The 15,324-nt window shown below is 36.8% G+C and overlaps 1 protein-coding gene across 1 annotated transcript in view; it reads right to left on the bottom strand.

Moving 5' to 3' along the window:
- Window positions 1-15,324, bottom strand: part of si:dkey-112m2.1 (transmembrane protein 132D) — a 219,941-nt gene that overhangs the window by 86,241 nt on the left and 118,376 nt on the right. The window contains exon 3 of the mRNA XM_053478240.1: window positions 11,743-11,886. Coding sequence (XP_053334215.1) covers window positions 11,743-11,886 — 144 coding nt within the window. The remainder of the gene's footprint in view (window positions 1-11,742; window positions 11,887-15,324) is intronic.

Below are 15,324 nucleotides of genomic sequence, written 5' to 3'. Positions count from 1 at the left end.
CCTGAAACCCAGAGATCTGGGCTGTAATGAAGTTGATTTACTCTACCATAAAGTTAATTATTTTTCACAACTATTACTTTCATTCAGTACACCGCAATTACAATCTTGTTTATTAAATACTGACTGTATATTACATATTCATTAAACTGATTGATGTTGTGCTAGTTATGACCTACATTATTGCAGATACTGACCTTACTTATGCAGACACATGACTACCATGTCATCAATCACAACAGCGGAGGCAGACGTACAGTTAACTAACATTATGTTCTTATGCATTTCTGTTGCTTACCTACCGGATTACCCATCGCTGTCACATAGATTAAAGCACCCAAGCAAGTGATGGCTTCTGTGCTTCTGATTATTTTCATGTGCAGTATGAGGTCATGGATTTATTCAAAAGAGAAACAACAGTTTGAACGTGGTTGAAGAAGGTAATAGAAGAAGAAGTTTGATTTGTTATATTAATGTGATTTCCAGGGTTGAATCACAAATAGTATTAAATGGAAAGCTAGTGCTCTATGTAGGGTGTACAATTACTTGTTCCGCACACCAAGTAGTGCTTTTGATCAGGGGTTGAGCATTATCTTGGAAGGTAGTCAGCACTGTAACTCGCGTTAGCTGTAAAAAAATACCACAAACGGTTCAGGGGCAATTTGGAGCAACTTAGAAGTGATTACTTTACAAGGAGACAAAGTGTTGAAGAAGACACAACGTTATAAAATGTGCTTTCCTGCTGAAAGTGCTTTTGTGACTGGTTTTGAATGTGGGTTTTGGAACTGGAGTCCAGTAAGTAATGTTCCTTTTGCCATGGGTTAAGACCATCGCAGACAGACACAATAATGTCAGTTGCAAAGGGTCACTAAACTTTTGTTCCCTCAACATCTATTTCTTCCCATCCTTTCCATGTCAGAAAACTTCAAAAAGAAGGACATCTTTCCACCTGACTCTTTCCATATACATGTATGCTCAGAAACTATTTTTCATCAATGCATTCTGAGGAATGAAATAACGGTAGAAATATCATTACCTTAAGGCTATATTGATGGTACATAAATTCAAAGTCATGTAAATTTGCTTCCTGAAATGTACAAGACACCTCCATTGCTAAGACATCTGTTTCTTCAATGAGGAACTGATCCTCATCTGACATACTGTTTGAGATGAATGTATTATTAAAACACACACACACACACACACACACGTTTCAAATGAGGTAGACAACAATATAGGAAAGAAACACAGGTCAGGAATTTGTGCCTATGATATACTTTACTGTGCAGGGAAGCAGGAAAGTTATTATTGAACCTACAAATGTAGACATGTTTGCTTCTTTGGGTTTGCACAACAGCTACAAGGCTAATGTAGCTAAAATGTAATGGAATTATATACGTAGCCTTTAGTTTAGGATGATGTCTAAATCACAATACAATAGCTTCAAAATACTTAATTTACACAAGTCGTAAAACTATATACGTCTATATGTACTGTATGTATGATCTAACACACCAAGTTCGCCTTTGGATTTTAGGCCACAGCTGTTGTGCAAGTCTGATGAGTCTAAATGCAATTGAGCTAGGGCTCTCCATTCTTTTCATTGTAATAACAATAGAGCACAATAAATTATACATTTTGACACATTTAATGTTTTTCCGCTTAATCCTTTATGTGTTAGTTTGGTGATGTCTTCGATATTACATACTATAGTAAAGGAAATTACGGTGACCCTGAAGTGCAAAACAAATTAACAAAACTGAAAACCAAATAAGAAAACCCAAAACAAAATAACAAATTCAAAACCAAATTAACAAAACGGAAAACCAAATAACTAATATCTGACTGGCCGAGAAGTGCAATACAAATTAACAAAACGAAAAACAAATTAAAAACCAAATAACAAAACCCAAAACTATTTTTTTTTTTGGAGGGGGGAGGTTAGTTGTTTTGTTTTTGGTTTTGTTATTTTGTTTTCAGATTTGTTAATTTGGTTTTGAATTTGTTAATTTGGTTTTGAATTTGTTAATTTGTTTTCAGTTTTGTTAATTTGTATTGCACTTCTCGGCCAGTCCGATACAAACCGGAAAAGGTAGGTATAGATTGCGGATTAAATGCTTATCGCTAATTGGACGAGACATCTGTCACTCAAGATATACAGGAAGTACTGTAGTAGCGGTAGATTTGCGTGTGTATGAATGTGCAAACATTATTGTGGTTTCAAATATGGCGAACTGACGGTGGCCCTGAAGTCAGTTTTGTTAGTTTTTTTGCACTTCACGGCCATCATAGTTTAAAGTGAAGCAGAACACACAAGAAACAAAGATAAAGAAACAAGTTCCTACTTCCTGTATATCTTGAGTGACAGATGTCTCGTCCAATCAGCGGTAAGCATTTCATTCGCTAACTATACCTACCTTTTCCGGTTTGTATCGGACTGGTCGAGAAGTGCAATACAAATTAACAAAACGGAAAACAAATTAACAAATTCCAAACCAAATTAACAAATCCGAAAACAAAATAACAAAACATCCCCCCTCCAAAAAAAATTGTTTGGGTTTTGTTATTTGGTTTTTAATTTGTTTTCCGTTTTGTTAATTTGTATTGCACCTCTAGGCCAGTCAGATATTAGTTATTTTGTTTTCCGTTTTGTTAATTTGGTTTTGAATTTGTTATTTTGTATTGGGTTTTGTTATTTTGTTTTCAGTTTTGTTAATTTGTTTTGCACTTCAGGGCCACCGTAGGAAATAGTCAAAATTAAGAAAAACCCTTGAATAAGTAGTGTATAATTTTGATCCTCTATACAGTATAACATGTTGAGGCATGGACTCCACAAGACCTCAGATGGTGTCCTGTGGTATCTGTGACCAAGATGTTAGCAGCAGCACACCCTTTAAGTGCTGTAAATTGTGAGGTGTGTCCTCCATGCAGTTGTTTGTCCAGGTCATGGCATAGGTGCTTGATCGAACTGAGGGAATTTGAAAACCAAGTCAACACCCTTTGTCACACAACACTCATACCATTCCTGAATGAATTTTTACAGTGTGACAGGATGCATGACCCTGCTGAAAGAGGACATTAACATTAATGGATACTGTTTCCATAAAGGGGTGTACTTGGTCAGCAACAATGTTAGGTACTGTAGGTGGTACCTGTCAAATCACATCCATGTGAATGGCAGGACTCAGAGTTTTCCAGCAGAACATTGCCCAAAGCATCACCCTACCTCCGCAGCTTGCCTTTTCCCCATAATGCATCATGGTACAATCTTTTCTGTCCAAGTAAGCAAAGAAAACACACACAGTTGTCCATAGGAAGTGGGAGAAAATATAAATTCTCAGACAAGACCACCATCTTCCATTGCTTTATGATCCAGTTTCAGATCCATGTGAATTATAGGCGCTTTCAGAGGTGAACAGGGGTCATCATGCATACTTTCACAAGTCTGTGGCTACATAGCCCCATATCCAGCAAACAGCGAAGCATTATGTTTTCCAACACCATTCTATCAGAGCCAACATTACCTTTTTTAGCAATTTGTGCCAAGTAGCTCTTCTGTAGGATTGTACTAGATGGGCTAACCTTTTCTTGGCACACACCTCCATGAGCCTGTTGACAGATTTCTGGTTGACCACTTTTGGTACGATACTAACCACTGCATACTAGTAACACCGCCGTTTTGGAGATGCTCTGATGCATTGCTTTTCCTGCTTTAAACACCTTAGCTTTGAGAACTGACTGTACACTTGCTGCTCAATCTATCACACCCGTTGACAGATCCCATTGTAATGAGATATTTAATGTAATTCACTTCACCTGTCAGCACTTTTAATGTTAAGACTGATTGATGTACGTGAAGCCTGGATGACCACTGACCTTTTTAGCACTTTCATATTCACTTAACACAAAGAGGTCGAACATTTCTTAATGTATTAGAACTAATGCAAAGATGATTTCCTCCTTAAGTAAAATGGTTCTTCTGGGCAAATTTTGATGGACTGACTACTGACATAAAATGACCCCAAAGAGAGTTGAGTGGTGTTATGTCTGGCTTTGTTTCATCTTCTTTTGTTGGTTTCAAAGTAAGTATAAGATTTACTTCTTAAATAATGTATTAGTACATTAAGGTAGTGCACTTCTTAACACACAAAGAGCAATTTTAGATTCATTGAGGTGTAAATTAGTATCAGAAAAGTTGATAAAATACTCAAAAACATAACTACATGCATTAAGTATATATTTAAACAAAGCTTCATTAAATTTTAATACAGTGGAACCTGGGATTACGCGGTTTACGAATGTTCCGCAAGACAAGCAAAGATTTTTAATAAAATTCAACTTGAAAAATGAGCATTGTCTTGGTTTACGAGCACCGAGTATCATGTTTCACGCATGCGCTTCTTGTTTTGGCGCCGACCATCACGTGATCACAACTGAGCCAATGGTTCTTCTCTCTTGCGCTGCGGAATCGTCTCCCCTGCTGGGTCTTAGTGCTCGTCTCTTACTGGTATAATCAACATCTGTGCACGCGTGTACTGTTTACTATAACACTGTGACTACGTGTGTGTGTGTAAAACATATTTTATTTTGTGTTCGGAAGCGCGTGTGTACAGCGCGTTTACTGTTTCTTATAACACACGTGTGTGCGCGCGGGTAAGGCAAAAGAAATTCTCAATACAGAGGTTAAAAATCTATTTTCTTCCCCATCGCAGTGTGTGTGTGTGTGTGTGTGTGTGTGTGTGTGTGTGTGTGTGCGCGCGAGCATAATTAGTGCTGGCTGTGTGTGCGTGTGTGTGTGAAACCACCCATTCACAAAAACACACGCGCGCACAGAAATGAAGGCAAGAGACACACACTCAGCTCTCCAAAGAAACTCTTCGGAAAGCAAATCTTTTCAGAGGTGAGGTGCTGGGTCATTTGTTTGTTTGCTTTACTTTACAGCAGTGATTCTGTTAGTTTGCGCTCACACGAGTGCCATTAACGATGTTTATTGTTTTGGTTTTTTTTAGATAAAACAGTGAGGTGGGAGAGAGACGATGATTTATGACCGCTGTTTACGGAAGTGTAGTCCAGTGCGAGAGATGCATTGTGGGTGGGTGTGACCGCGAATGCGAGATTTAAGCTAGGATATAGAGCCTGATTTTTGTTCTTCAGTAGTTTTTGTTGTTGGATTTAAGTGCAGGATCCACCCGAAAGTTTGTACTAAAACCTGACAATGCAGCAAAGAAAAGGACGGGCATCGACCAGTTTGTCCATCTCATCATTACACGAGCATGAATTAACAGGCTGTTACGCTGTCGCGAGCAACATTAAGATAAAGCGGAGAAGCTTTAATAATTTAGGAGAGAACAACAGTCTTTTCGTTAATGTGTGTGTGAGTGTGTTAAAACGAGAGAAGAAAGTTTTAATGTGTAAGATGAGGAGGGGGAGGAAGGAGGGGCTAAAAGCAAGAGTCTCCGCTTACTCTAGCCTTACACACACACACATGCACACACATACACAGTGCCTGCGTGCACAAAGGGAAACGCTTATCTGCTGGAATTTATTTTTTACTTTTTTGAAAGGTAAAGTGCAGGTTAATTTGTTTTATTTTTACTTAATCTTTTGTATTAATTATTATTATGTATTTATTTTTTTGGGATGTAGAACGAATAATTAAATTTTCTATTATTTCTTATGGGAAAATTAAATTTGGTTCACGAGTGTTTTGGAATACGAGCCCACTTCCGGAACGATTTATGCTTGTGATCCGAGGTTCCACCGTACAATTAAGCTGTAATATGTTTTCCTTAATAACTAAACATTATGTTTTTAATAAAGTTAGGTAATTTCATAGAAATTATAATAAGTATTGAGGTGTTACAGCATTTAAACATCATTACAAACAAACAAGGAAAAAAATATCTTCTCAGCCCAAATGCTTCACTGATATGATCTACTGTAACTGTTCCATGTTATCTGAGAGGGAAAAAAAATAAGATGTGAATTTCATTGATGACATGACAGCTCAGAACCCATTACTGAGATGTCTGTCTTGTAAACCAGAGATTCTTTTGACACCTAATTGAAATTTGATAATAATCTTCTGTCTTTGTGGATCACAGAGTAACTTCCAATGTACTTTTAAAACCATTTCTACACTGGTGTCGTGAAGCCTCACACATTGTTGTCACACACATCTTTAAATGTGCCATTATTTTTAATGGGTTTTCTAAACATATAGTTTTTATATAAACATAAAATAACACACTGGATTTCTATTCCTTTACTGAGGATGTGGTTAGTTTCTTGATTGCCTTTTCCTTTTAGTGGCACACTGTGTGAATTTAGTTCATTTTAAAGATAATTTTTTATTTTAATGTTTAATTAATTAATTTGTTTATTTATTTATTTATTTACATCTACCGGTCAATCCATTAGGTACACCTTACTAGTGCTGTGCTGGACCACTTTTGCCTTTAAAACTGTCTTTGTGGCATAGATTCAACAAAATACTGGCAACATTCCTAAGAGATTTTGGCCCATATTAAATTGATAGTTGCTGTATATTTAATGTGTGAATCTCCCATTCTACCAGATCCCAAAAGTGCTCTACTGGATTGAGCTCTAGTGACTGAAGAGGACACATTCAAGTTCAGCAACATTGTCATTTTTACGAAACCAATTTAAGAATAGAGTTGCAAGCAACGATGAGCGGGCCCAAGCACCCTGTGCCATCGCCACCCAGGTGCTCCAGAAAGACAATAGGCACTCCGGGCACATGCATTTAAAGGGGACATATTGATACCATTATGACATAATTTTAGAAAAGGTAGATTTTATGTTTTGATCTTCAAAAAGCCCCAAACACTGGAAAAAATGCATCACACTATGATGTCGCTGTAAAAACATCAAAACCTTCAGGTGCGTTTTGACAAATGACCCAAAATAATTGAATTCTTGATGAGTTTGGCCCATGACATGTAAATTTAAACATTGTTTAGCTCAATGAGCTCTACAATGCTTGCCTTTTCTAAAAAAAAATCCTTACGAACACAATAGGTCCCTTCTGCTGCGGTAGTCCATCTGCTTCAAGGTATAAAGTGTTGTGTGTTCAGATATGTTGTTATTTGGGTTTCTGTTGCCTATCTTGAACAACTTTGGTCATTCTCCTCTGACCTTACATATACATGCAAAGCAAGATAGTTCAAGCCATGATTCATCATAATCTCAGCGTATAAAACCCCAAATCCACAATTTCAGACAACTAGAATATTGTGAAAAGGTTCAATATTCTAGGCTCAAAGTGTCCCACTCTAATCAGCTAATTAAGCCATAACACCTGCAAAGGGTTCCCGAGCCTTTAAATGGTCTCTAAGTCTGGTTCAGTAGGAATCACAATCATGGGAAAGATTGCTGACCTGACAGTTGTGCAGGTAACCATCATTGACATACTCCATAAGGAGGGAAAGACTCGAAAGAGAATTGCAAAAGAAGTTGGAAGTTCCCAAAGTGCTATATCAAAGCACATTAATAGAAAGTTATGTGAATGGAAAAAGTGTGGAAGAAAAAGGTGCACAAGCAGCCGGGATGAACACAGCCTGGAGAGGATTGTCAGGAAAAGGCCATTTAAAAGTGTTGGGGACTTTCACAAGGAGTGGACTGAGGCTGGAGTTAGTGCATCAAGAGCCACCACACACAGACGGATTCTGGACATGGGCTTCAAATGTCGTATCCCTTTGTCAAGCCACTCCTCAACAACAAACAGTGTCACAAGCCTCTTACCTGGGCCAAAGAAAAAAAGGACCGGTTCATTGCTCAGTGGTCCAAAGTCCTCTTTTCTAATGAGAGCAACTTTTGCATCTCATTTGGAAACAAAAGACCCAGAGTCTGGAGGAAGAATAGAGAGGCACACACTGCAAGAAGTCCAGTGTGAAGTTTCCACAGTCTGTGTTGATTTGGAGAGCCATGTCATCTGCTGGTGTTGGTCCACTGTTCTTCATTAAGTCCAGGGTCAACATAGCCGTCTATAAGGAGATTTTGGTGCACTTCATGTTTCCTCCCACAGATGAGCTTTATGGGGATTCTGACTTTATTTTCCAGCAGGAGTTGGCATTAGCCCACACTGCCAAAAGTACCAAAACCTGGTTCAGTGACATAGAATTACTGTGCTTGATTGGCCAGCAAATTTGTCTGACCTGAACCCCATAGAGAATCTATGGGGCATTGCCAAGAGAAAGATGAGAGACATGAGACCAAACAATGCAGAAGAGCTGAATTTTAAGTTGCATTACTGAAATAAATGAACTTTTTCACAATATTCAATTTTATTATTTTTTTTTTTTTACATATGACCTATATATCTGACCTATACATTGGGGCTACAAGATTTAATTAAACGAATCACATTGTGAATTGAATCGTGTAATCTTCCTGCGTACATTCATACATGCATGTTTTGGAATGTTTAAATTTTGAGGGACTGATGTTCACACATATGTGTGATGCTGTTATAAACCCTTTCAAAATCGTAAAACTTTAATATCACATGCTAAATGTAAACGTTATCATTCAGCTTTGCAACGGAGCGGAAAATTTAATAAGCAGCAGAAACACGTGATATGAACTCAGGTATGCAGACGTGAAATACGAATTTCAATGAGAGATTTAACCGAATAAGCGTGCTTTATTAGAATATGATTTATACCAACAGCTGGAGGCAAAGAAGCACATTTTGCCTAATGCTCATAATTTTTCCCCTTTCCTTTAGGGGAAACTTAGTTTGTCATAACTTCCAGCTCTGTGCATCATGTCTGCGGTCTATCCCTTCAGCTATCAGATAAACTGACACATGTCAAGAAATCAATGTAATTTGAGATGCAAAAGTAAATCCTATAGCACTTAATTAACATCAAAAATGTTTTTTTCCTTCCTGCTTTCCCTCAATCAAGCTGAAGATTGAGAAATTTCAGTATTCATGAGGTCCGTTTGTGTATGTAAATGCCAGAGGGAAGACTCGCTGGAGAAGATGGACACACAACCAAACAGCCCTCAGCTGTCAATCAAATGAGGCAATAAAATGAATCTGGACTATTAATCCTCATAAGTTTGGAAGCTTGAATTTGAGGATGATGTGAGGGATCAGGCAATCAGAGTCGACATGCTGGCTGGAGCTGAATGCTGTTTATGAGGAGGAATGCACACTGGAATTAGATGGAAGTGCATGAGATGAACATCTATTTAGCAGAAACGCTCATGTTTAAAAAGGTCATGGTCGAGTTAGGAGAATTAGGAGAGTTTTCAGAGTTCCTGAACACACACTTACAGTATGACTTTAAAAAGTCAATAGAGTCAAAATCTCAGCCAAAAATAAGTCCTATTATTATATTACTATTATAATGTGATATCACATTTACATTCTACTGAATTTCCTGTTTGTGTTCTGTGACTGTCAATGTGGGTTTTGGCTGGCAGCTGCTCTCTCCTCAGTACAGACCATGGTATTAGACTATATTAGACCTCAATATTAGTACAACAATGTGTTTTGTTTGTTTGTATGTGACCTAATAAATAGAATCATGCCCATACTTGCACCCTTCTCCTACTCTAAATACTTGACAGAGAACGTGTTTGTGCATATACAGTAATAAGATCATAAGTGTACTTTGTAATTCCATTAGTTTTTGCACACACACACACACACGAGTGTCATTAGAGTTGTTCATTGTTAAAGAAGTTTCCTGACAGAGTAGGGTTTCTGTTAGTGTGTGTGTGTGTGTTAAGCAGTGTTTCTGTTAGTGTGTTGGTGTGTTTGTTTGTATATGTGTGAAAGCGAGAAGAAAGGAGAAAGGAGGGGGCTACTGCGTAGGATGACTTTTTACTTTACATTTTGTATTAATCATTTTAATATTAATATTGTTCGGTTATGGACTCATCAGAGTTACTCTAATGGGAAAATTTGCTTTAATATACGAGTGTTTTGATATACAAGCACACTTTCGAAATAAATTATCCTCGTAATCCAAGGTTTTACTGTACTGACATTTTATTACCTTTCCATTTAAATAGCTAAGTATAATTGATATTGATTTTTAAAATGCTATATTTTAGTTAACATTGGGCCTCATTGTATATTAATGAACAATTTTGTAAATTTTGTCCTTGACTAGTCAGCTTAAGAATCATAAAATAAACTGCAGCAACTGTATTAGGCTATTAACTGTAAAATATCTTATTTATTGATTTATTTTTTATTTATTTCAACTTTACACAAATATTTGATTACATGTTTGAAAAACTTTGTCATTCGATATTAAAAAAGTCAAAACTTAAACGAACTTATAAATTAGCAAAAACAGTACACAGAGGAAAAAAGTACAGTAATAGCACTGTTATTTAGCACCTTATTTTGCCATTTTCAGCTCTCTGCAAGCTTTGTAACTTACGAAATTTTGTGGCATGATTGTCTTTAGTAACTTGTAGTCAAATTATTATTGACTACAGCAATAGAATTCCAGACGCAACAATGCAGCCCACCCTTTTACATCCATGCCCCTAAATGCACACAGATCTAAGCCGTATTTTAGCTGGGGCTCTTTAGAAAGAGACACATTTTGGGGGAGACCTATATTGATTTTTTAGGAAATATGGGACCTTTAAAGTTACAGCTTAACTTCTGTGTGACTTTTCTAAATGAACTAATTTTAATTGCAGTTTCCAAATGCATACATATCCTGAATCTTATAGGCAAGTTTTATAGGCAAGCTTTATGTATATGCATGTTACATGAAATCTGATCCAAAGTTTGTATGTATGTGCATGTGCAGAATAAGGTTCAGTCTTAACAGTGCTAAAAATTTTGAAACACAGAAGTCAGAGAGTTAAGCTTTTTAATCACACTGATCATGTTGTTAACAAGTTTTAAATCAATTCCTTCTCAGTTAAACATCATCTAAGTGAAATTTATAATTATATTATGATGATTAAAATGTGTAACATTTCTTTCAACAATTTTTTTATGTATTTTTCCCTGTTTTTCTCCCTAAATTATGTAGTTGTAGCCATTTCCCACCCAAAACATCACAGCAACAACACCAACAAGGGAGGGCAATCTATCACGTACTTTGTCTGCGCCATGTGACGCCAGCCAAATGCATCTTTTCTGCAACTGCTGCAGATCATCCAACTTTGGGGATGGCAGAACACACTTGGAGGACAGAGCTACCCCCACCCCCAAGTGAACACAGCCGATATCTCAGACTACCAGCTAAAAATGAGAAACAGATAGCAAGTGCAGATAATGATAATAGTAGGAATCAAATGAAAACGTGTATATGGTTATTTTACTTTAATGTAATGGCTTATTAAAATGATTTGATGCTTTGGCCTCAATTAAGTTTATGATATTTTATTTGAGATGTACACATGAATGTCTTGTATTCTAACTGAGCTTGCAGTTAGTCCCTGTAAGTGATAGCAATGATAACATCTTAGGATAAAGGCTTTCATATAAATTTCAACCTTTTGTGACCAATCAGAAGCTGTACTTCAAAAGCACCATTAGAAAATTTGCATTGAATTAACTTTCACTCTGGAGAAACATTTAAGATTAAAAATGTGTTTCCCTTTTGCAATGTGTGCACCTTGATGACGCAAGAACACACCTTAAAATAGCTGCACCAACCAATCCACCAAGGCAAGTGGTTAATAATAGTAATTAAGGCTTTTTTTAAATAAGTTTTTTATTAAAATGGACGGGTTACTGACCTTTGGCCATAGCTGTTGTCTTTTCTCCGACAGTGCAGCGTGACGACTTGGTGTCCTTCGCTCCTCACGTCCTGACTGACGGTCCACTGCACTGGGTTAGTGGGCTTCACTCCTAAAAATGCCACGTCATCTTTCAACTTCACCCTGTCACAGAAAAACAGGTGTTATCTACATTACCTGTCTCTTTGGCTACGTTTATAATCAATTCTGATTTGTTGCCCATATCTGATTTTTTTGACCGTCTGTTTACACGTTCTTTCAACTATGACTCATATCCGATACACGTGTTTACACTTGCCATGCCATCTGAATCTGATTTATTTCCACATATGAAGGAGGCCTGAAACTGATCTCGAAATATCGGAATGCATGCGTTTTTTTCCTGTTTACACGGCCATAGAACATATCGCATATGTGTCACATATGAGGAAAAAATCAAAATTGGTTACATTTACCTGATGGTGTAAACGTAGCCTTTTTGCATCTTTCTGCTGCTCACATATAACAACCTTTATATATTACATTTACATTTAACTTGCTGCTTACATAAAAAATTCATGATTACAATTTTATCAGTGACAGTAGTAAAAAGTAAATTATACTGGACAGCAAAATACAGAATATACAGTTTTTTAAAAATCAGCCTTTTTGGTTATCTATATTTGTAAGATTTCTTGTGTTTTAATTCTTACTTTTTCAAATTGATTTTGTATGATCACTTCTGTTTATTTGTTTCAGATTTTTGCCTTTAGCATCTGTTTTTCTCTTTTGATATTCTGGTTTTTTTTTTTCGTCTACAGTGGGGTAAAAAAAATATTTAGTCAGCCACAAATTGTGCAAGTCCTGCCACTTTAAAGGATGAGAGAGGCCTTTAATTTTCATCATTGCAAATAATGGTGGAAAATAAGTATTTGGTCTATAACAAACCCTTTGCTGGCAATGACAGAGATCAAACGTTTTCTGTAAGTCTTCACAAAGTTTTCACACACTGTTGCTGGTATTTTGGCCCATTCCTCCATGCAGATCTCCTCTAGAGCAGTGATGTTTTGGGGCTGTCGCTGGGCAACACAGACTTTCAACTCCCTCCAAAGGTTTTCTATGGGGTTGAGAACTGGAGACTGGCTAGGCCACTCCAGGACCTTGAAATGCTTCTTACGAAGCCACTCCTTCGTTGCCCTGTTGGTGTGTTTGGGATCATTGTCATGCTGAAAGACCTACAGTAGCCATGTTTCATCTTCAATGCTTTTGCTGATGGAAGGAGGTTTTTTACTCAAAATCTCCTGATTCATTCATTCAATCCCCATTCATTCTTTCATTTACACGGATCAGTCGTCCTGGTCCCCTGCAGAAAAACAGCCCCAAAGCATGATGATTTCACCCCCATGCTTCACAGTACTGTATGGTGTTCTTTGGATGCAACTCAGCATTCTTTCTCCTCCAAACACAAAGTTCTATTTTGGTTTTATCTGTCCATATGACATTCTCCCAATCCCCTTCTAGATTATCCAAATGCTCTCTAGCAAACTTTAGACAATGCGATGTACTGGCTTAAGCAGGGGGACATGTCTGGCACTGCAGGATTTGAGTCCCTGGTGGTGCAGTATGTTACTGATGGTAGCCTTTGTTACTTTGGTCCCAGCTCTCTGCAGGTCACTCACTAGGTCCCCCCGTGTGGTTCTGGGATTTTTGCTCACAGTTTTTGTGATCATTTTGACCCCACGGTGTGAGATCTTGTGTGGAGCCCCAGATCGAGGGAGATTATCAGTGGTCTTGTATGTCTTTTTCTAATAATTGCTCCCACAGTTGATTTCTTCACACCAAGCTGCTTACCTATTTACAGATTCAGTCTTCCCAGCCTGGTGCAGGTCTACAATTTTGTTTCTGTGGAGTTTGATTATTTTCCCACAGCTTTTCCATTGGATTAAGGTCAGGGTCACTTCAGTTCCTCAGTTTATTGTCCTTAAGCCATTCTAAAAAAGCCAACTTTGCAAGTATACTTGAGGCCATTGTCCATTTGAAAGCCCCATTTGTGATCAAGCTTTAACTTCCTGGCTGAGTCTCCTCTCTCCACAAAAAAACACTGGAGCTCTTTCAGACTAACCATCAGGTTCTTGGTCACATCCCTGACTAAAGACCCTTCTCCTCCTGTTATATATATATATATATATATATACAAGAAAATCTTTATATTTTTCCTAAATAAATGTTATCTAAAATTTTTTTACTAGTTTTAAATTATTATTCTCAAATAAACATCTTAGTATTTTTGTTTAAGAACAGCAACAGGAATTTGCGGCCCTTAAAATTTTTAGCTATTTATGAATGGTTTCATGAACAAAAAAAATGCATACATTATTCATTGCTAAATCAGAAGTAAACTACCTTTACTCATCTTTGAATTGTTAAAAAAAAAATTATTACCACGTTTTTTGTTAACAATGTCAGAAATAAAGATTCTGTAAAAATTTAAGTTTTACTTGTGTAATGCATATGCTAAGTTTCCTTTAAACGCTAAACTCCAACCGTTACTGAGGCCTGTATCTGTCTCAATATTTTACTTGAAATAGATTCAAAATGTAATTCATTGATTAGATTATAACTCATTTTTTATGATTTATTCTGTTTCATTTTCTTTGAAATAATTCTTACTGTATTTACTTTTTTTTGTTCGTTTGGTCTTATCTCTTTTTTATATTTGTGTTTGTTTGTTTGTTTTTTTAAACATTTTAAAAATAGGTCATAAATCCAGTCTTTAATCTCTGTATTTTCAGTCTTTTTTTTAATCCAATTCTTAAATATTTATTTTGTTTTATTACTTTTAAAATCTTTAGTTTTTTTCCCTAAGAAATGACAGTTTGAGCTTAACGATTTAGATATGAAGTGTAGGTTCATATGAATATATCTTATTAGTCACATCAAAGGAACTCAGCTTGGAGTCATTGCCACACCCCTCATACAGTCCTGACCTTGCTTCAAGCTATTTCCACGTTTGAGCCATTAAAGGAGTTCCTGGGAGGCCAGCGTTTTAGCTGTAAATTAGATCTGATGATGGCTCCAAGGTACAGTACTAAGAAAACTTTTTACCTTGACGGTATAAAAGGACTAGTGGAACACTGGGATTCGTGCATTAATGTAGCTGGGGATTATTATAAAGAAATAAAGGTAGTTTTTCTTATAACTGTGTTCTGATAGTCTGCACATATCAAAAGTCTCAGTTTCACCTAAATGCCCCTCATATAATGTGCATAAATTGTGAATTTTGGCATGTGATGTATGAGAACACTGTAAAAGGTTTACACAAATGGAAGGAATATTTGTAAATGGTCTCAACACTTCTCAGTACAGATGATTATATCCATGTGTCAGTTGCGCAGCTGTGTCCTGTCGTCCCTGCAGCTTATCACAAGCAGATAAAACTGAATAGAAATGCAAAGGGTCCAGAAAGGATAAGTCATGGATGGCAGATAATTCTCTGCACTGACAATAGCTTACAAATAAAACTGAAACTAATTAATTAAAAATGCATGCAGAGTAGCACAGAAAAAAAATAATCAAGCAGAAATGTGTACTGAGACAATGTCT

Source organism: Clarias gariepinus, chromosome 19, assembly GCF_024256425.1.
Source record: "Clarias gariepinus isolate MV-2021 ecotype Netherlands chromosome 19, CGAR_prim_01v2, whole genome shotgun sequence".
Taxonomy (NCBI): Eukaryota; Metazoa; Chordata; class Actinopteri; order Siluriformes; family Clariidae; genus Clarias; species Clarias gariepinus.
The sequence above is the reverse complement of the archived record's forward strand: the minus strand, read 5'-3'. Positions and strand labels throughout refer to the sequence as shown.